Genomic DNA, 21843 nt, shown 5'->3' on the forward strand with positions numbered 1-21843 from the left:
AGGTGTGAGCCACTGCGCCCATTTTTTTTTTTTTTTTTTTTTTGAGACAGGGTCTCACTCTGTCAGTCATGCTGGAGTGCAGTGGTGTGATCATATCTCACTGCAGCCTCGACCTCCTAGGCTCCAGCAACCCTTCCTACTCAGCCTCCCAAGTGGTGTAGGCCACAGGCATGTGCCACCATGCCTGGCTAGTATTTTTTGGTTTTTTATAGAGACACGGTCTCCCTTTGTTGCTGACACTGGTCTCAAACTCCTGGCCCCTAGATCCTTCCACCTCAGCCTCCCAAAGTGCTGAGATTATAGTGTGAGCCACCACCACTTCTAGCCTATTTCTTGTGCTTTAAATTATACCCCTTGCCTCCCCACCAGGTATCTCACCTCCGTGACCCCACACTCTGATTTAGAGGCTATTACAAAGTCTTATTTGCTGCCTGTTCTATCCAAATAATTTAATAAAGTACTGTTTGATTTGTGTAACTGTGACATGCTCGTTCGAGCACCTGACATAATTTTTAACATGCCCTTCTTTGAGTAGTATTTCTTTGTATTCTGTTGTTAGCGTGGAATTTTCTGCTTGGCTTTTTCTTTGTTCGTGAAATTGTCCGCTTTAGAGCACAAACAGCTAGAGAACAAAAGATTCTATCTTTAGTTTGTTCTATATAGTATCCCATACAATTCCATATGCAAATGAGAGATCGCATGATGGTTCCAGTGACGGTAGGAGTCAGAATAAAAGTGGGAAGGGGGAGGGTGGGGAAGTGGGGAGATGATGTTCTGAGGGTACAGAGTTTTAGTTAGGAATACATTTTAGAAATGTGGCACACAGCACGGAGACTAGTTCATAATAACGTGTGTTTCAAAATTGTTAGTAGACTGTGTTCCTACCACAGAGCAAATGGGAAGTGATGGGTGTGTTGATGAGCTTGATTGATTTATTTCACAGTGTGGATATATATCAAAATATCACATTGCACTCCATAAATATACATATAATTACTTGTTAAAAATTGCTTTAATATTCAAAATAAATAAGTAACCAGGCACATTGGCTCATGCTTCTCATCCCAGCACTTTGGGAGACCAAGGCAGGCGAATGGCTTGAGCCCAGGAGTTCAAGATCAGCCTAGGTCACGTGGCGAGACCCCTTCTCTACAAAAAGTACAAAAATAAGTTAGTTGTTGTGGTGCGCACCTGGAGTCCCAGCTACTCAGGAGGCTGAGGTGGGAGGATCACTTGAACCCAGGAGTGAGGGAAGCAGAGCTTGCAGTGAGTCGAGATCACCCCACTGTGTTTCAGCCTGCATGACAGAGTGAGACCCTGTCTCTAAATAAATAAATAAGTAAGAATATACTTTGTGAATTCAAAGTTACTCCTTTAAAAAAATTAAAAAGAATTTTTTAAAAAGTGTTCTGGCCGGATGCAGTGGCGCATGCCTGTAATCCCAGCACTTTGGGTGGCCAAGGTGGGCGGATCACTTGAGGTCAGGAGTTCGAGACCAGCCTCCTGGCCAACATGGCAAAACCCCATCTCTACTAAAAATTTTAAAATTAGCTGGTCATGGTAGCTGTAGTCCCAGCTACTTGGAAGGCTGAGGCACACAGAGGTTACGGTGAGCCGAAATTGCACCACTGGGTGACAGGGTGACATTCTGACTCAAAAAAAAAAAAGAAAAAGAAAATGTTGGCTGGGCGCAGTGGCTCACTCTTGTAATCCCAGCACTTTGGGAGGCCGAGGCGGGCGGATCACGAGGTCAGGAGATCGAGACCACGGTGAAACCCCGTCTCTACCAAAAATACAAAAAAAATTAGCCGGGCGTGGTGGTGGGCACCTGTAGTCCCAGCTACTTGGAGAGGCTGAGGCAGGAGAATGGCGTGAACCCAGGAGGCGGAGCTTGCAGTGAGCCGAGATTGCGCCACTGCACTCCAGCCTGGGCGACAGAGCGAGACTCCGTCTCAAAAAAAAAAAAAAAAAAAAAAAAAGAAAATGTTGTTACTAGTCTATCTATGTTAGAATTTATTGTCAAAAGTAGATGGAAAACAAAACAGTATGTTACCTCTGGGGCCTTTCCTCCATGTGTCGTAACACTGATGTGCAGATTAGGCAGGTTAGTGGAGTAGACAGTGCTGTTGCTGGGCAGTGTTCAGGTACTCAGAGCACTGCACTGCCAAGTAATGTGTCTCCTTCACCAGCTGGGCTCTGGACTGGGTAGTCTGGAAGGGACGAGAGTGACCTGCAGGCAGGTGTGTTCAGGGATCGAAGAGATGGGTGTGTGAACCGAGCAGTGGAGGTGGGGCTGGGGGCTCAGGGTGGGTGGGGTGGGCGCCAGATCCTTACATGGGAGGCTTTATGTTCCGTCTGTCTCAAACACACTTTGTGCCTTGAAAGCCCCAGGATTAGAAGGAAGAAAAGCAAGGGCCGACAAAGCAGGACCAAGTTCAGAGTCATGGCCACCCTGTGAGCAAGGCGGTCTTCAGTGAGGCCTGTGGGAGGCTGGGGTGCCACATTGGTCCATGTTCTTGGACAGGGTGCTAGGTGCATGGCATTTGTTGTATAATTGCACAGTCATGAGAAAACCAAAATGATATTATGGAGAACCTCTGCTTTCCAGAGCCTTCTAGAGATTGCTTGTTCTAAATAGCTGTTTTTTTCTGGATAGGCCAGTGTTTGCCTCTTTAAGGTCCAAAAGAGGTTTTTTGGGGGGAGGGTGTGTGTGTGTGTGTGTATACATACATATCTATATCCTTGTTCCACAAGCCTTTTTTTTTTTTCCTTTAAGTTCTAGGGTACATGTGCACAATGTGCAGGTTTGTTACATAGGAATACATATGCCATGTTGGTTTGCTGCACCCGTTAACTCGTCATTTACATTAGGTATTTCTCCTAATGCTGTCCCTCCCCCTGCCCCCCACAGCATGACAGAGTGAGGAGGGTATATATTTTCTTTAATCTTCATATTTCCTGCCTTCATAAACAAATGTTCTATTGGTTAAGATTTTTTTCATGACTTAAAGCTATAATTTATGAATACCAGTTCTTTTTTTTTTTTTTTTTTTTTTGAGACGGAGTCTCGCTCTGTCACCCAGGCTGGAGTACAGTGGTGCGATCTTGGCTCACTGCAAGCTCTGCCTCCCAGGTTCACGCTATTCTCCTGCCTCAGCCTCCCAAGTAGCTGGGACTACAGGCACCCGCCACCACGCCCGGCTAATTTTTTTTTCTTTTTTTTTGAGACGGAGTCTTGCTCTTCCGCCCAGGCCAGACTAAAGTGGTGCTATCTCGGCTCACTGCGAGCTCCGCCTCCCGGGTTCATGCCATTCTCCTACCTCAGCCTCCTGAGTAGCTGGGATTACAGGCGCCCGCGACTGCACCCAGCTAATTTTTTGTATTTTTAGTAGAGACGGGGTTTCATCGTGTTAGCCAAGATGTTCTCGATCTCCTGACCTGGTGATCCACCCGCCTCAGCCTCCCAAAGTGCTGGGATTACAGGCGTGAGCCACTGTTTCTGGCCTATGAATACCATGTCTTTCACCGTGTTTGTTTGATTTATGGACACTCTGAAACAGTAGAAATGACTACTAATTTGTCTTTCTTTCTTTTTTTTTTTTTGAGACGGAGTCTCGCTGTCGCCCAGGCTAGAGGGCAGTGGTGCTATCTCAGCTCACTGCAAGCTCTGTCTTCTGGGTTAACGCCATTCTCCTGCGTCAGCCTCCCGAGTAGCTGGGACTACAGGCACCCACCACCACGCCCAGCTAATTTTTTTTGTTGTCTTTTTAGTAGAGACAGGATTTCACCATGTTAGCCAGGATGGTCTCGATCTCATGACCTCGTGATCCGCCCGCCTCGGCCTCCCAAAGTGCTGGGATTACAGGCGTGAGCCACCGTGCCTGGCCTAGTTTGTCTTTCAAAACTACATGAGGCTAGACGCGGTGGCTCACACCTGTAACCCCAGCACTTTGGGAGGCCAAGTCAGGTGGATCGCTTGAGTTCAGGAGTTCGAGACCAGCCTGGCCCACATGGTGAAACCCTGTCTCTACTAAAAATACAAAAATTAGCCAGGTGTGGTGGCGAGCGCCTGTAGTTTCAGCCACTCAAGAGGCTGAGGTGGGAGAATCACTTGAACCCAGGAGGTGGAGATTGCAGTGAGCCAAGATCACACCACTGCACTCCAGCCTGGGCAACAGAGTGAGACTCCATCTCAAAGAACGAAAAAAAAAAAAAAAAAAAAAAAAAAAAAATATATATATATATATATATATATATATATATATATATACATACACACACACACACACACATGCACATTGCAGTCCCGCCTGGGTGACGGATCAAGACTCTGCCTCAAAAAACAAAACAAAACACAAATAAAGCTACATGAGAGGCCAGGCACCATGGTTCACGCCTATAATCCCAGCACTTTGGGAGGCTGAGGCAGGTGGATCACCTGAGGTCAGGAGTTTGAGACCAGCCTGCCTAGTATGGTGAAACCCTGTCTCTGCCAAAAATAACAAAAGTTAACTAGGCTTGGTGGTGGGTGCCTGTGATCCCAGCTACTCAGGAGGCTGAGGCAGGATAATCGCTTGAACCCAGGAGGCAGAGGTTACAGTGAGCTGAGATTGCACCACTGCACTCCAACCTGGGTGACAGAGTGAGACTCTGTCTCAAAAAAACAAACAAAAAAGAAAACTACATGCGAGGCCCACAATGATTACTTGTTATGTATGTATGTATTAATGTATCAGATGTACATTTGTAATATGTTTATCAATATATTTGTACTAAAAGGCGACTTTTTTTTTTTGAGGCTGGGTCTTACTCTGTCGTCCAGGCTAGAATGCAGTGGTGCGATCCTAGCTTACTGAATTCAGCCTTGAACTGCTGTGCTCAAGCAATCCTCCTGCCTCAGCCTCCTGAGTAGCTGGTAGCACAGGTGCACATCACTGTGCCCAGCTAATTTTTAAAAAATATTTTTTGTGGGCCAGGCGCGGTGGCTCAAGCCTGTAATCCCAGCACTTTGGGAGGCTGAGGTGGGCGGATCATGAGGTCAGGAGATCGAGACCATCCTGGCTAACACGGTGAAACCTCATCTCTACTAAAAATACAAAAAAAAAAAATTAGCTGGGCGCGGTGACAGGTGCCTATAGTCCCAGCTATTCGGGAGGCTGAGGCGGGAGAATGGCATGAACCTGGGAGGCGGAGCTGGCAGTGAGCCGAGATCCTCCAGCCTGGGCGACAGAGCGAGACTCCGTCTCAAAAAATATATATTTTGTGGAGACAGCGTCTCCCTTTGTTGCCCATGTTGGTTTCAAACTCCTGGACTTAACCAATCCTCTTATCTCAGCCTCCCAAAGTGCTGGGGTTACAGGCATGAGCCACCACCCTCCCTCCTTTGAGTAAAATGAAGGGCATTAGGTGTTTTGATTTTTGGCAGCTACTTTCAGGGTCCTGGAGCCCTTTAGCTTGCTTCCTGGCCCTTGCCTCTATGTTCTAGGTGAGTGGCACCTCAGATAATTGATTTTTGAATAGGTAAAGGCACTACCAGGCAATGTGAACCCAACTCTCCAACAGCTCCCTGACCTGGGACTAGGAGGCATGTCTTCTCTCACCTTCTGGAGGATCAGTGGACAGCTTACGTGTCCCTAATCCCTCTGGAAGTCAGCAGTTATTAAGCTCTCTGACCGGGAGACCTCTGTAAAGGTGATCCTCCTAATCTAGGAGGATGAGCTGCTTTAGATCAACTCTGATACTCGACAGAAAGTCTCAGAAGGGCTGGGCAGAAATAGAGATAGAGAGCGAACTTTATACCATTACGTTGAAATAATTTTAAATGTTTAATATGTTGATGACAACCTGGATTGAGAAGTTTGCTTTAAGAATTGCATCTGAAGGCTGGGTGCGGTGGCTTACGCCTGTAATCCCGGCCCAGGTAGGCAGATTGAGCTCAGGAGTTCAAGACCAGCATGGCAAAACCCTGTCTCTACTAAAAATACAAAAAAGTAGCCAGGCATGGTGGTGCACACCTGTAATTCCAGCTACTGGGAAGGCTGACGCACGAGAATTGCTTGAACCTGGGAGGCAGAGGTTGGAGCGAGCTCCAGCCTGGGTGACAGAGTGAGACTCTGTCTCAAAAAAAAAAAAAAAAGAATTGCATCTGAAAAATAATAGGATGGGAGCCTGCACTTAGTTTTTAGTTCTGTGATGAATTTTGTAATAAAGTGCAGGTGAAAAGGTTTTTATTTGTTGTTAAACTCATTGACACCTTTGTAAAGAAAGTTAGTACTTAGTGTATCAAAACATCTAGTTTGATATTAAAAGTGTCAGAGTTATCAACAAAACTTGAGAGAGCGTTACTCCAGCTTTAGGTCAGCTTTAAGAAGCCACACGTTCACAGCCGAAATAGTTAAAACCTGCGTTTTGAGGCACTGTGGCTTATGCCTGTAATCCCAACACTTTGGGGGGCCAAGGCGGGCGGATCACTTGAGGCCAGGAGTTGGAGACCAGCCTGGCTAACATGGGGAAACCCCATGTCTTCTAAAAATACAAAAAGAATTAGCTGGGCGTGGTGGTGAGCGCCTGTAGTCCCAGCTACTCGGGAGACTGAAGCAGGAGAATGGCATGAACCCCGGAGGTGGAGCTTGCAGTGAGCTGAGATGGCGCCACTGCACTCCAGCCTGGGCCACGGAGCGAGATTCCGTCTCAAAAAAAAAAAAAAAGAAAAAATTCATGGTAGTTACTGGTCTCTGCTCCCGGACCATGCGCATTGATGCTGTTGTTTACCAAGCAGGTGAGGAGGGAACGCCTCCTTTGGTTTCTAGGAGACCTTGATTCCAATTTTAGCTCAGTCTGGGAAATTTCATGGGGTATATTTTGGGTGAGAAATGTTTCCTGAATTTGGAACGTCTAAAAGTGGTTTGTTCTTTCGTTTGTTTTTTTTTTTTTTTTCCAGTCAGGGTCTCGCTCTGTTGCCCAGGCTAGAGTGCAGTGGCACAATCTCGGCTCACTGCAACCTCCGCCTGCTGGGTTCAAGCAGTTCTCCCACCTCAGCCTCCTGAGTAGCTAGGATTACAGGCATGCACTACCATACCCAGCTATTTTTTTGTGTTTTTGTAGTGGTGACGGGATTTTACCATGCCGGCCATGCTAGTCTCAAACTCCTGTGATCCACCTACCTTGGCCTCCCAAAGTGTTGGGATTAAAGAGATGAGCCTCTAATTTGATTTGTAATGAAACCAAACAGAAGCACTTATGAAATGATGTCACCCTGTCTCAGCTGACAAAGGGAATGGGTGCCAGGGGTGATGTGGCCTGCATTCGGTTGGGGCCAGGCACTCTCCACTCTCAACTGTGGTCTGTGACAGTGTTTTTGTTCATGCTTTTAAAGTTGGTCTGACATTTAGAGCCTTCCGTTCCTTCCTTCCTTTCTTTTTTCTTTTCTCTTTTTTTTCTTTTCTTTTCTGTCTTTCTTTTCTTTCTTTTCAACAGAGTCTCGCTCTGTTGCCCAGGCTGGTGTCCAGTGGCATGATTTTGGCTCACTGTAATCTCCGCCTCCTAGGTTCAAGCGATTCTTCTGCCTCAGCCTCCCGAGTAGCTGGGATTACAGACACGCACTACCATGCCCGGCTAATTTTTGTATTTTTAGTAGAGACAGAGTTTCGCCATGTTGGCCAGGCTGGTCTTGAACTCCTGACCTCATGTGATCTGCCTGCCTCGGCCTCCCAAAGTGCTGGGATTACAGACGTGAGCTACTGTGCCCGACCAGAGATTTTTTTTCTTATAAATAAGTGGCTTTGTCTGAAGCACATGTAACATGGGAGCACATAAGTCACCAGAGTCTGGGTTTTAGTCTATTGCCCTTGTACACTTTCTGTGTTGTGCGGTACTGATAGGTTTGCTTTTGTCTGTCCCTCCAGGCTTCTCGTCAGTGCCTCGCAGGATGGTAAACTTATCATCTGGGACAGCTACACCACCAACAAGGTAGGGACTGGAAAATTCCCTTCCTTGGAAAACCAACCCAGGAAACAGGGTTTTAAGCTCTGGATTCATTTTTGTTAAATCACGTAATACAGGATAGGGAAGGCAGTAGCGGCAAGCTCTGTTTGTTAGTAGTGAAGTTGTGCAGGTGAGATAGAAGCTGAGTCACTTGCCGGCACCTGTGAGGGTCTCTTCCTCTGGACCAGGCACAGTTGTGCTGTTGTCCATCATCTCCTTACCAAGCTGGTGGGAGCTAAGGACCTTCTGTGTCTCTAGGAGACCTCAATTCCAGTTTTAGCAGAGTCTAGGAAGTTTCATGTTTTATTTATAGAGTGCAGAAGTATGGCTTTTCATTCAATTACTAGTTTTTAGAAGAGATCATCTGAAAGACATCATACTTTAAAGTGTAATTTATGTTATTTTCAAGACTTAATCCAAATTGTATTGTTTTGAATAAAAAGTATTGTCATTGGTCCAAACATATACGTAAAAGATGTAATTCAGTTTATTTTACTAGAGAATACTAAATGTGTATAAATGATTGCATTAATTATAGCAGATCTAAAACACTGGGAGAGATGTGGCAAGGTAGATTATAGGAATGTCCATTTTGGTTATTCCGTAAAAATCTTTTGTTTTCGGCTGGGTGCAGTGGCTCACACCTGTAATTCCAGCACTTTGGGAGGCTGAAGCAGGTGGATCACCTGAGATCAGGAGTTTGAGACCAGCCTAGCCAACATAGTGAAATCTCGTCTCTACTAAAAATACAAAAAATTAGCCAGGAGTGGTGGCAGGCGCCTGTAATCCCAGCTACTCAGGAGGCTGAAAGCAGGAGAATTGCTTGAACCCAGGAGGCAGAGGTTGCAGTGAGCCTAGATCACGCCACTGCACTCAAACCTGGGCAACAAGAGCGAAACTCCATCTTGAAAAAAAAATTTTTGTTTTCAAATAAGTTCATGGCCATTTGACAGAATAATGCAGTGTTTTCCTTCCAATATGTGTGGGTTTTTTTGTTTTGTTTTTTGTTTTGTTTTTTGTTTTTTTGTTTTTTTGTGATGGAGCATTGCTCTTACCGCCCTGGCTGGAGTGCAGTGGTGCGATCTCTGCTCACTGCAGCCTCCACCCTCCTGGTTCAAGCGACTCTCCTGCTTCAGCCTCCTTGAGTAGCTGGGATTACAGGCGCCCACCACCACACCCAGCTAATTTTTGTATTTTAGCACAGACGGGGTTTCACCAATTTGAGGCCAGGCTGGTCTCAAATTCCTGACCTCAGGTGATCCACCCGCCTTAGCCTCCCAAAGTGCTAGGATTACAGGCATGTGCCATCACGCCCGGCTAATTTTGGTATATTTAGTAGAGACATGGGGTTTCACCATGTTGGCTAGGCTGGTCTTGAACTCCTGACCTCAGGTGATCCACCCAACTTAGCCTCCCAAAGTGCTGGGATTACAGGCGTGAGTGACCGCACCCGGCCTAATAATGTGGTTTTGATGAGTGGGCAGCACTACTGTTAAGACCCCACCTAATCATAAGTTGTGACTTCAGTAAAACTGGATTGTGTGGATTGAATTTGAATCCCATGTGCAGCACTGGACTTCTCATTAAGTATGCTTCACCTGAGTGGCCACATATGGGAATCGCTCTCTAGATAATTTTGGCTCTTATTTTGTTCTGATACCTCCTTTGCAATGAAAGTTGGAGATGAGAAAATCCTAGTGTCAGTGTTTTTGAACATAAAGGTGTTTGCATCATCTGTCTTTCTGTCATTAGGTCCACGCCATCCCTCTGCGCTCCTCCTGGGTCATGACCTGTGCATATGCCCCTTCTGGGAACTATGTGGCCTGTGGTGGCCTGGATAACATTTGCTCCATTTACAATCTGAAAACTCGTGAGGGGAACGTGCGCGTGAGTCGTGAGCTGGCAGGACACACAGGTACCCGTCCTTGTTCATAACCTTCAAGTGACACAAGTTGTTTACCTGGGGTACATTATATGCTTTGGATACTCACTTTTTATCAATCATTTTTTAATTAATTAATTTTTTTTTTTTGAGGTGGAGTCTCCCTCTGTCGCCCAGGCTGGAGTGCAGTGGCGTGATCTCGGCTCACTGCAACCTCCGCCTCCTGGGTTCACGCCATTCTCCTGCCTCAGCCTCCTGAGTAGCTGGGACTACAGGCGCCCGCCACCACACCCGGCTAATTTCTTTCTTGTATTTTTTAGTAGAGACGGGGTTTCACCGTGTTAGCCAGGATGGTCTCGATCTCCTAACCTCGTGATCCACCCACCTCAGCCTCCCAAAGTGCTGGGATTACAGGCGTGAGCCACCATGCCCAGCCTTTTTTTTTTTTTTTTTTTTTTTTTAAGATAGAATCTCATTGTGTCACCCAGGCTGGAGTGCAGCAGCACATTCTTGGCTCACTGCAACCTCTGACTCCTGGGTTCAAGCGATTCTCCTGCCTCAGCCTCCGAAGTAGCTGGGACCACAGGTGTCCGCCACCATGCCCAGCTAATTTTTCTATTTTTAATAGAGGCGGGGTTTTGTTGTATTGGCCAGGGTGGTCTTGAACTCCTGACCTCGTTATCCGCCTGCCTTAGCCTCCCAAAGTGCTGGGATTATAGGCGTGAGCCGCCGCGCCCGGCCTTATGAATCATTAAATGAGACTGGTTCAAATAAAAGTCACAGTAATGGCCAGAAGTTTTCTGAAAATGAAACTAAAACCAAGCCTGATATGCCTTTACCAGTAAGAAACCTGTGGATTTGCGCTGGACATGGTGGCTCATGCCTGTAACTGCAACACTCTGGGAGGCCAAGGTAGGAGGATAGCTTGGAGCCAGGGGTTCGAGACCAGCTGGGGCAACAAAGCTAGACCCCTTCTCTACAAAAAATGAAAAACAGCCATGTACAGTGGCGCACACCTATGGTCCCAGCTCCTCGGGAGGATGGCTCAAGCCTGGGTGGTTGAGGCTGCAGGGAGCTATGATTGCACCACTGCACTCCAGGCTGGGCGAAAGCGAGACCCTGTCTCTGCAAATGAGGCAGAATAGAGCCTTGTGGCCTTAAGTGCTAGGTAGTCTATTACCTCACCAAGATTTTGTTTACTTGGCGACACTAATTCATCATGAAAGGCATACATTTGCTGAAAGAGGATGTCCTATTCTAATATTTTACCTCTCTGGCTGTATTATCTGTTCTCAGACATTTTATGCCCCAGTACTTTTTGATCACTCCGCCCACTTCACATGCAGCCAAAGAAATCAGTTCATGGAGTCACTAGTACTACAGTTGACACCCATTAAGCAGTCTGTTAAATAAGTTAATTTTGGCCAGATTACAAGTATAACCTTGTCCTTTGAAAGATAATGCCGCTGCTGTTGTTGATTTCTGTTCTCTGTTCTTTCCTGCCTTCTGCTTACTTTGGAGTTGCCTTCTTCTTAATTTTCCAGCTGCCTAAAGTAGATCTGTAGGCCACTGGTTTGCTTCCTTTTCAAATATAATCACTTAAAGTTTTAAATTTCCCTTTAAATTTCCCTCTAAGCATGGCTTTAGCTGCATCACACACATTTTTTTAATATTGTCTTTTTTTTTTTTTTTTTTTAAGATGGAGTCCCGCTCTGTCATCCAGGCTGTAGTACAGTGGTGCAATCTCAGCTCACTGAAACCTCAACCCACTGGGTTCAAGCGATTCTCCTGCCTCAGCCTCCCGAGTAGATTACAGGCGTGCCACCACCACGCCTGGCCAATTTTTGTATTTTTAGTAGAGATGGGGTTTTGCCGTGTTGGTCAGGCTGGTCTTGAACTCCTGACCGCAAGTGATCTGCCTGCCTCGGCCTCCCAAAGTGCTGAGATTACAGGCTTGAGCCACCACTCCCAGCCTATGTTGTCTTTTAATTATCATTCAGTGTGAAATTTTTAATATCCTTGTGAGTGCTTATTTGACTTATGGGTTATTTAGATGTATAATTTTATATATCTGAAGTTTTCTTAGTTATTGTTGATTTCTAATTAGTTGCCATTGTGCTTAAAGACACACTCGGTATCGTTTCAGTCCTTTGACATTTGAGGCTTGTTTTTAATGGAGCTGATGGTCTGTCATGGTGGCCGCGCTGTGTGCACTTGGGAATGATGTGTGTTTTTGTTGTATCTGGGCCTGATTTTCTACATACATGTTAATTAGAGCAAGATTTTTGGCATGTTCAAATCTTCTATATCTTTCTATGAAATGCTCATGCAGGGCTGTTAAAATGATGATGGATTTTCTAATCTTCCTGTTAATTCTGTCAATATGTGCTTCAGATATCTTGAGCTCTTTCAGTAGATGCCTTTACGTTTGTTGTCTCTTTGTGATTAATTGACCCTGTGACCCTGCTCTCGTGATGAACTGTTCCTTCTCACTCATAATGCTCTTTGTTGGGAACCGCTGCTTTTTCTGATACTAATATAGTCAGCCCTGCCTTCATGGGGGTCCTTTGAGCTTAACTGTGTCTTTGAAAATAGTCTGTTATAGACCTCACATCATTGTTGGGTCTTGGATTTTTCTGCCCGCCTTTGGAATATGCTTTTGCACATTTATATTTCTTACTGTAGCTCTGCTACTTTGCCACCTTTTTGTCCCTTCATTTTTGTTTTTTTGGTTGTTCCCTTCCTACCTTCCTTTGAGTTACTTGATTACAGGCCTGAGCCACCACGCCTGGCCTGGGTTACTTGATTTTTTAAGAAATCTATTTTACTCTGTCTGTGGGCTTTGTAGGTAAACCATTTTGCCTGATGTCTTAGTGGCGTCTTTAGGGATTACAGTGTACATTCGCAATGTCTCACGGTCCTCTAGTTACCATGGTACTAGTTGATAGGAAACGTAAGGAGCTCGGAGCCACACAGGCCTGCTGTCTGCCCTTCCTCACTCTTGTGGTTTTCATATGCATCACACCTGTGTGTGTTATTAGCTCCATGATGCGTTGTTGTATTCTTTAAACATTCTTAAGAAATTAGGGGTCTTACAATGTGAATAAATATGAAAAGCATGAAATAGGCCAGGCACGGTTGGCTCACGCCTGTAATCCCAGCACTTTGGGAGGCCGAGGCAAGCAGATCACCTGAGGCCAGGAGTTTGAGATCAGCCTGGCCAACATGACAAAACCCCGTGTCTACTAAAGATACAAAAAATTAGCCGAGCATGGTGGTATGCACTTGTAGTCCCAGCTGCTCAGGAGGCTGAAGCAGGAGAATCACTTGAACCTGGGAAGCAGAGGTTGCAGTGAGCTGAGATTGCGCCACTGCACTCCAGCCTGGGTGACAGAGTGAGACTCCATCTCAAAGAGAAAAGAATGAAATAAATCTACTCTGCCCTCCAGAGAGAGCTTCCGTGTCCAGTGCCCTTCCCGTTCTCCTGCAGAGGTGCCTTCTGCGGGCGTCCTGTCGGCCGGGAGCCCTACCCAGAACGTCATGGTTAATGCAGGTCTCAGGTCTGCTGCTAGCAAAGCACAAAAGCACTTAGTGTTCATTTCTCTAAGATTTATATTTTGCCTTTATTCTTGAAGGGTATTTTTGCTGGATATCTAGAATTATGAGTTGACTCTTTTTTTAATTTATTTTTCTTTTTTTTTTTTAGCAATCTAAAGATTTGTTTTGGTTTTTAGCAGTTTGCACATAGGTGTCTAGGTGTGATTTTCTTTGCATTTATTGCGCTTTGGCATGTTGAATCTATAAATTTGTCTTTCCCCAAATTTGGGAAGTTTTAGACCATGTCTTCAAATGCGTCCTCTGTCCTGAGTCCCTGCCCCTCTGTGCTGCAATACAAACGCATCTGTGCTGTCCCCGAGGCTCCGGGGGCTGGGGCTTATTCATCACTTTCCCACTTCTTCAGATTTGTTCCTTTTTGTGGTTGTTAGCACCGCTTACCTCCCTTTAACCTTTTTATTTCCATTCAAGTTCATGTACTTGCTACCTCTGATAAACTAAGGCTATCCAGCAGATTCTTTATGTCAGATATTCCTTCTGCAGTTCTAGAGTTTCTATTGCTTTTATTGAGAAATTTTTTATTTTCCTGCTGAGATTCTCTGTCCTTGTATAATAGCATGTTTTATTTTGCATCCACAAGGAGAGTTTAATAGCTGCCTTTAGAGTTCTTGTCTGCTGATCCCAGCATCTCATCTTCCTGAGGTTGGTCCTTGCGGATCTCTCCTCTGGATTCTGAGTGACATTTTGCTATTTTTTTAGTACATGTAGTAATTTCAAATTGTATACTGGACATTGTAAATGTTGTGTCATAGAGACTTTGTGTCGGGTTACGTTCTCCAGAACTAACTGATGTTTAGTTGCGTTGTATCAGGCAGTCTGTCTCTGTCTTTCTTGTGTGGCAGCAGCAGAAACCTCTGTTCAGCTTTTCTGCGCTGGCTGCATGCCTGTGCGCTTCTGGTGTCGGATATCTGGTCAGCTGTGTGTGTAGTTTGGGACTCCCTTTCTGTGGCTTTCTTCTTTGTAGTTGTTATCCTTTCGCTTTCTGGCTGTGGTTGCCCAGTAATCTGTCTACTGGCTCTTGAAGACCTTGGCCACAGGTCTTGTGTGTGAGGCTGTAGCCCTGGGGTTTTCACAGACAGTCCCTTCCTCAGGGAAAGCTCCTTAAGAACAAACCATGCCCTGCCTTTCGTTTCTCCCAGGGGAGACTCTTCCAGTTTCTACCTGCTCTTGTTTTCATGCTTTCAGGTGTTTGGTTTTGTATTTTGTGCAGTGCTTATAGTTGTTTCTGTGAGAAGGTAATGCCTACAGATAGGAGCCCCTGGCCATCGCTGGGAGTCCAGCCAGGCAGCTCACACCGACCCTGTAAACCACACAGCTCTGTCTGATGCAGCACCCTTTTTGGAAAGGTGTTCTCTATGTTCAGCAGTCCCTTCCCATGACCATCAGAGTCTGTGCATCTGTTTCCATTGGTAATCAAAGGTTGCTGGATTTAACACTGACTGTATTTGTCTTTGAAACTAAAGAAAGAAAAGCCAAAAATACTCAAGAAAATAAAAAAACTGGTATTAGTAGCAATATTTTAGAAATTTTATTTCCTTCATATTTCATGAAATTTTACTTCTAAGGAGTTGTGTTATTTAAAAAACACACACACATTTGGCCTCTTAAGAGTGTTTGTGAGTCTAGGTGACATAGGGAGACTTCGTCTCTACAAAAAATACAAAAACTAGCCAGATGTGGTGGCATGCACTTGTAGTCCCGGCTACTCGGGAGCCTGAGGCAGGAGAATCACTTGAACCCAGCAGGCAAGGTTGCAGTGAGCCAAGAGCGCACCACTACACTCCAGCCTGGGCAACAAGAGCGAAACTCTGTCTCCAAAAAAAGCTTATTTCCAGCCCTCTGATCCAGTCTCAGATTTTTTTTTTTTTTTTTTTTTTTTTTTTTTTTTTTTTTTTTGAGACGGAGTCTCGCTCTTTCACCCAGGCTGGAGTGCAGTGGCGCGATCTCGGCTCACTGCAGGCTCCGCCCCCTGGGGTTCACGCCATTCTCCTGCCTCAGCCTCCCGCGTAGCTGGGACTACAGGCGCCTGCCACCTCGCCCAGCTAATTTTTTGTATTTTTAGTAGAGACGGGGTTTCACCATGTTAGCCAGGATGGTCTTGATCTCCTGACCTTGTGATCCACCCGCCTCGGCCTCCCAAAGTGCTGGGATTACAGGCGTGAGCCACCGCGCCCGGCCTCCAGTCTCAGATTTTTATCAAAGCAGATCCCTAAGGGCCAATGCAGGGAGACTCAACGCTTGCTCTTAGAGCTTTGTTCTTTGCATACCTCTTGGATAGTGGAGACACGGCGGCCCTTTCCTGGATCATTCTGATCAAGATGGCTACAGATACATAAGCATTGATCAGAAGTCCAGCCCAAGGCCTTCATGATACAGCATGCACAGCTGTCAGTGACAGAGCCCACTGTGGTGGCCAAAACTTGAGATTTTTAGGCACAGTATCTTCATATAGTGAGAAGCAGAACATTTTCTATATTCATGAAAATAGTGGATTTTTTTCTGACGGGCCTCACAAGCTTGGACACAGAAGGGGATGTATGTTGTCTCCCCGTAAACCCTGCTTTAGGAGCCACAACAGGGCAGCTGGTGACTGGGATGCCTGCCTGAGGCTCACTGTCATCAGCCCCGGCATCTCGGCTGCACTGGTGGGCCTCACAGCCTCACACCATCATAGAGGCACTTGTGGTGCCCGGGCACTCCTCTGTGCACCCCTCTGAGCCTCACTTTCACATCTTCAAGTTACTTCCTCATCTCTTTCATTTTTCTTCTTACTGAACTTGAAGAAAAGACCTCTGCTCCCCATCTCTTGTGCACGCCTCGGTGCAGGGCTGGGCACCTTTCCCTCCAGGTCTAGGCTGAGCCTGTGCCTCACCAGCACAGTCTTGTTTTTGCTCCTTGGAGCCGATCCTGGGGCGGCATAGGTGCTCCTGAAACCACCTGTCAGAGGAGGACTAGTGAGGGGACTGGGCGTGGTCATGGCTGACTTCTTGGCATTTGCCCGCCTGCCTTTCAGTGTGTCCTGTGCTCCTCCCTTGGGTGGGGTCTCCTTGCCCCTGCTCCCAACAGGGATGTTCTCCAGGGTGCAGGCAGGAGAACTAAACCTTTCAAAAAGTGTGTTCATTGTAGAAATTTTGGAAAGGGGGCTGGGTGCGGTGGCTCATGCCTGTAATCTCAGCACTTTGGGAGGCTGAGGCGGGTGGATCACCTGATGTTAGGAGTGCAAGACCAGCCTGCCAACATGGCAAAACCCCATCTCTACTAAAAATACAAAAATTAGCTGGATGTGGGTGGCAGGTGCCTGTAGTCCCAGCTACATGGGAGGCTGAGGCAGGAGAAGTGCTGAACCGGGGAGGTGGAGGTTGCAGTGAGCAGAGATTGCACCACTGCACTCCAGCCTGGGTGACAGAGCGAGACTCCATCTCAAAAAAAAAAAAAAAAAAAAAAATTTTTGGAAAGGAACTTTGAGTCATCTTCTTTTATGTTGGGGGACCTATAATTCCATCCAGAATTACAGTATTATACAATACGTATGCATTAGTATTATACAGTATTATATAACTATAGCATTATACTGTCGTTCTGTAACTCAGGAGCTGTAGAGAGTTTCATGGTGTGGTACACTAATTTGTTCCTATTGTCAGACATTTAGGCAGTTCACAGTTTCCCACAATTTATTACAAACATTGCTGCAGCAAACACCATCCTTGTAGATGGATGGTTTCTCAAGCCCATCGTCCTGTTCTTGGGTAAGTTTCCTCACAGGGCTGCGTCTGGCCACGCTTGTGTGTCCGTCTTGGCTTTGCTGTCTTTGGGTCGGCAGCCATGCTGGGTAGAGCAGTGTGTTCACCCATGCTGTGCTCTTCCCAGAGCCTGGTGATCTGCTCCTTTCTAGACTCTAGACTCGCTCTATCCTTGAGACACCTCTGCTGACACCACATGCCCAGAAGCCCATCTTTCTCTTACGCTTCCACTCTCTGCCCTGCTTCTCTTCAAGCCACCCCTTCTCGCCTGGACTTTCACAGCCTTGTCCCTACAGCCAGTGGTCCCTATGAAACACAGGACAGCCCTTCACACCTACTGCCTATATGACCAGACCACTGCGAGGTCCCCAGGTCACGTTTCAGCTTCTGTTTGAGGCACTTGGTGCCACCTTTGTGCCCTTGCACCTCCTCACTGGGTGCACACTTTTGTTCAGGGTCTGTTTTCCCTGCCCCTCTGCAGGCTTCCAGAGGGTGGCAGCATAGGCCCCCGCACCAGGGGAGGAGGGGCGTGTTTTCACCTGAAGTGTCCCCCCACACATACCCAGGGAATTTGTTCAAATTCAATAATAACAGAAATAGTAACTGTCTCCATTTACTGAGAACTTCTTATGTGCACAGACAGCTCTGCTCCTCCCATCCGTTCCCCAGTTACATGGGGAGGCTGGGACTCTAAAAGAACTTACAGGAACTTTCACTGCTACTCAGCTGCCATGCTGACAGTGGAGCCCAGGTATTTCTGATTTCAGAGTCTGCAATCTTCACCACTCGTGGCCTCTTGGCCAGAAGGCCCTATGAGGCTTTCCTGGAAGAATGGGTTAGGCCTGGTCTCTGTGCACAGACTGGGCCTCATGGAGTGTGCTTGCACCCTGGGCACTGCACCACCCATCCTGCTCTCCAGCCTCACTGGACACACCTCACCCCCCAACCTGAACATGCACAGACACCCCATCCTGCTCTCCAGCCGCACTGGACACACCTCACCCCCCAACCTGAACATGCACAGACACTTAGAGTGGCCTCTGGTTAGGCAGAACCATCTAACATAATACATACCTCATAAGAAAAAGTCAAACATCTCATGTAAATTATTGGACACTCCTGAAAATGAAAACATAGAATAATTGTATGGGTATTTGGAGCATGGTTTTCCTACGAAATGCGTGTGTCTTTCAAACCATCATAAAGTCACAAAATTGTAAGGGGCCACGTGTGGCTTATACATTTGGTCATTCCCCTTGTCCTTCATAGTTCCTATCAGCTGATGCTTGTCCACATCATTTTATTGGCGCTTGAGAGCTGTGATTTTAGGGTTCAGTCTCTGGTTCTTGGAGTAAGAAGCTGATGGGTTCTGTGTAGCTTCACTACAGCCCGCACAGGGTAGGACAGAGAGGTCATCTTTGAGACCTATGAGGTCATGTTTTTTGTTTTTTGTTTTTTTGAGGCAGTCTCACTCTGTTGCCCAGGCTGGAGTGCACCGGCATGAACTTGGCTCACTGCAACCTCTGCTGCCTGGGTTCAAGTGATTCTCCTGCCTCAGCCTCTCGAGTAGCTGGGATTACAGACCCAGCGCCCACCACCACAGCTGGCTAATTTTTATATTTTTAGTAGAGACGGGGTTTCACCATGTTAGCCAGGCTGGTCTTGAACTCCTGACCTCAGCCTCCCAAAGTGCCGGGATTACAGTCGTGAGCCGCCGCATCCAGCCAGGGTCATGATTCTTTCATGCAGTAAACTTGGGAGTGCCTCCGTCTGGTCCCCTGTGTGAGATGCAGGCTGTGCTGAGGTCTCCATGACTCTTCTTTCCTGCCCTTCTGTGCTCACATTCAAACAGACTAAGTGCTACAAGGCTTGGTGGCATGGTCTGGATGAGCATCTGACGGGGTGGGGGTGCTTCCCTGAAGCAAGGGTGAGTGTGAACCAGGAAGCCAGTGGAGGAGGGCTCGGGTGGAGACCCCGGAGCACGACAGCGAGCTGCAGGGCACTACAGGGGCGCCAGGTATGCAAGGCTGTCCTCCTCTGAGCTGGACTTGGGTTCACCTTTGTGGTCCCTAGTGTCCCTGTGGTGTGGCCTCCAGGAAGTATTTGACCACGCGTGCTCTCGTAGGCACACAGTTGATATTTTGAGCTCTGTCATCTATGCATTTTTTTTTCTGTCAGAGCCAGTTTAATAATGTTTGTTGGCCAAGCATGGTGGCTCACGCCTGTAATCCTAGCACTTTGGGAAGCCGAGGCAGGTGGATCACAAGGTCAAGAGATCAAGACCATCCTGACTAACATGGTGAAACCCCGTCTGTACTAAAAATACAAAAAATAGCTGTGTGTGGTGGCGTGCATCTGTAGTCCCAGCTACTCGGGAGGCTGAGGCAGGAGAATCGCTTGACCTGGGAGGTGGAGGTTGCGGTGAGCCGAGATCGCATCACCGCACTCCAGCCTGGCAACAGCATGAGACTCCATCTCAAAAAAATAGTGATAATAATGTTTGTTATATAAATGCTTTGTTTTCTCTGTAATCTTACGCTTTCTACATTAAAACCCTCAGTGGGTTTCCTCTTTTTGTGCATTTTATTTTTGTTGTTTGCTGATTCACACAGTGTCACATGACTCCCTGTGGTGTAGTTGGGGGGAAGGCATTTCAGTAAACACTCAAATCTAAACAGGTGTCTCAAGAATCACCAGTGCCACTGGGACCCCTGAATCTTCAGATTAGAGCCAGTCTGTCACCAACCCTGGGCACACACTAACTGGTTTGTTGACCCTATGCTTTTAGTTCCACAGCAAATACCAGAACTGTGATCAATATACAAAAGAAATAATGGTCAACAAAAGTCATTAACAACTTGAACTGCTGGGTTCAAATGATTCTCCTGCCTCACCCTCCCAAGTAGCTGGGATTACAGGTGCCCGCCACCACACCTGACTAATTTTTGTGTTTTTAGTAGAGACCAGTCATGTGTGGATATTGCAGACTGATTTTTTGTTGTGCTTTTCCTCATTTTGAAAGTTGTTTAGGACGGGGCATCTTGGTGTGTCCTGCTCTAGCCTCTGATGCTTCCTTCCCAGTGGGAGTGGGTGGGAATACTCAGAGACACAGAATTGTGCCCACGCTGATGTGGGTGTCACAGCCGCTGTCCCCAAGAAAACCCACCCACACGTATTCACGAGCACCCCCGTGTCTGCAGTGTTGCTGCCATGCCGCTTTCCTGTTGCCTTCGTTATCCCTTCCATGACCCGCGGGCCCTTGCCACCCTGACCCTGTGGCCTCGCCGCCTCCTGCCCTGGCTGGACCCTCTGTTTGGATCCTCCTTCTCTGAGTCCACTCTCATCCTCCCTCCTCTCCTGGCTCCCATCTTGTGAGGCCTCTACCTTGTCCTCTTCCTTCCCCTAGCACTCCCTTTCCAATGTCCTCTTTCAGTGATTCTCATGCTCTGTCCCCACTGGAGCATGGGCTGTAGGAGAGAGAGCAGGAGGTGTCTGTTTTGTTAAGGCTGTATTCCAGGTGTCTGGATGATCGCCCTCCTGGGCACTGGAGTCAGCTTCCCCTGAATGAGTAAATAGCCGAGGGGTCCCCAGCCTTTGATGTGTCAAACACTAAAGCAGATGAAAGATGTGTGTGTTTCATGGGTGTGGTTTCTGCTCCTGCCCCCATCACGGAGCTGTGGGTCTCTGTGGGACGTGCTGTCCTGCCTGACCAGGCTCTCACCCTCACCAGCAGTGCGTGTGGACCTTCTGCTGTGTGCACAGATGGGAACAAAAGTTCACTAGCACGGTGCTGGTCTTACCTTAGACATAGAGCTTCCACCCGGCCGATGTGTTTCTCTATGTATGAGGCTGGATGCAAGGCCTGCTGGATTCAGCTCATCACTTAGGCCTGTTCTTTGCCAGGTTACCTGTCCTGCTGCCGATTCCTGGATGACAATCAGATCGTCACCAGCTCTGGAGACACCACATGGTAAGTACCTGACCCGGGGCAGGCAGTGCCTTGAGAACCCCACAGCCCCTGGCACATTCCTCTGTGAACATGGAGGAAATAAGGTTCTTGACATAATACTAGGCCATCTGTAATTTAAGTGGCCTTAAGATTTAAAACACATAGTAGCAATGTGTGAATTCATTATACTTTTTTTTTTTTTTTTTTTTTTTTTTTTTTTTTTTTTTTTGAGGTGGAGTTTTGCTCTTGTCACCCAGGCTGGAGTGCAATGGCTCAATCTTGGCTCTGCGACCTCCGCCTGCCGGGTTCAAATGATTCTCCTGCCTCATCCTCCTGAGTAGCTGGGATTACAGGCACCCGCCACCACGCCTGACTAATTTTTGTATTTTTAGTAGAGACCAGGTTTCACCACATTGGCCAGGCTGGTCCTGAACTCCTGACCTCAGGTGACCTGCCCACCTCGGCCTCCCAAAGTGCTGGGATTACAGGCGTGAGCCTCCATGCCCTGCCTCATTATACTTCTAATAAATTTACGAAGTTTAATTTTCAGCAGCTAAGAACTGAAGTATACATTTTTCTTTTTTTTTTCTTTTTTTTTTTTGAGACAGAGTCTCTCTCTGTCTCCAGGGTGGAGTGCACTGGCGTGATCTCGGCTCATTGCAACCTCCGCCTCC

At 47.0% G+C, this 21843-nt stretch overlaps 1 protein-coding gene across 1 annotated transcript in view; it reads left to right on the forward strand.

The window, feature by feature from the left end:
* Positions 1 to 21843, forward strand: part of GNB1 (G protein subunit beta 1) — a 54669-nt gene that overhangs the window by 25470 nt on the left and 7356 nt on the right. Inside the window, exons 5-7 of the mRNA XM_055261831.2 lie at positions 7905 to 7968; positions 9736 to 9898; positions 21124 to 21190. Coding sequence (XP_055117806.1) covers positions 7905 to 7968; positions 9736 to 9898; positions 21124 to 21190 — 294 coding nt within the window. The remainder of the gene's footprint in view (positions 1 to 7904; positions 7969 to 9735; positions 9899 to 21123; positions 21191 to 21843) is intronic.

The sequence above is a fragment of the Symphalangus syndactylus genome, chromosome 22, assembly GCF_028878055.3.
Source record: "Symphalangus syndactylus isolate Jambi chromosome 22, NHGRI_mSymSyn1-v2.1_pri, whole genome shotgun sequence".
In the NCBI taxonomy this organism is placed as follows: Eukaryota; Metazoa; Chordata; class Mammalia; order Primates; family Hylobatidae; genus Symphalangus; species Symphalangus syndactylus.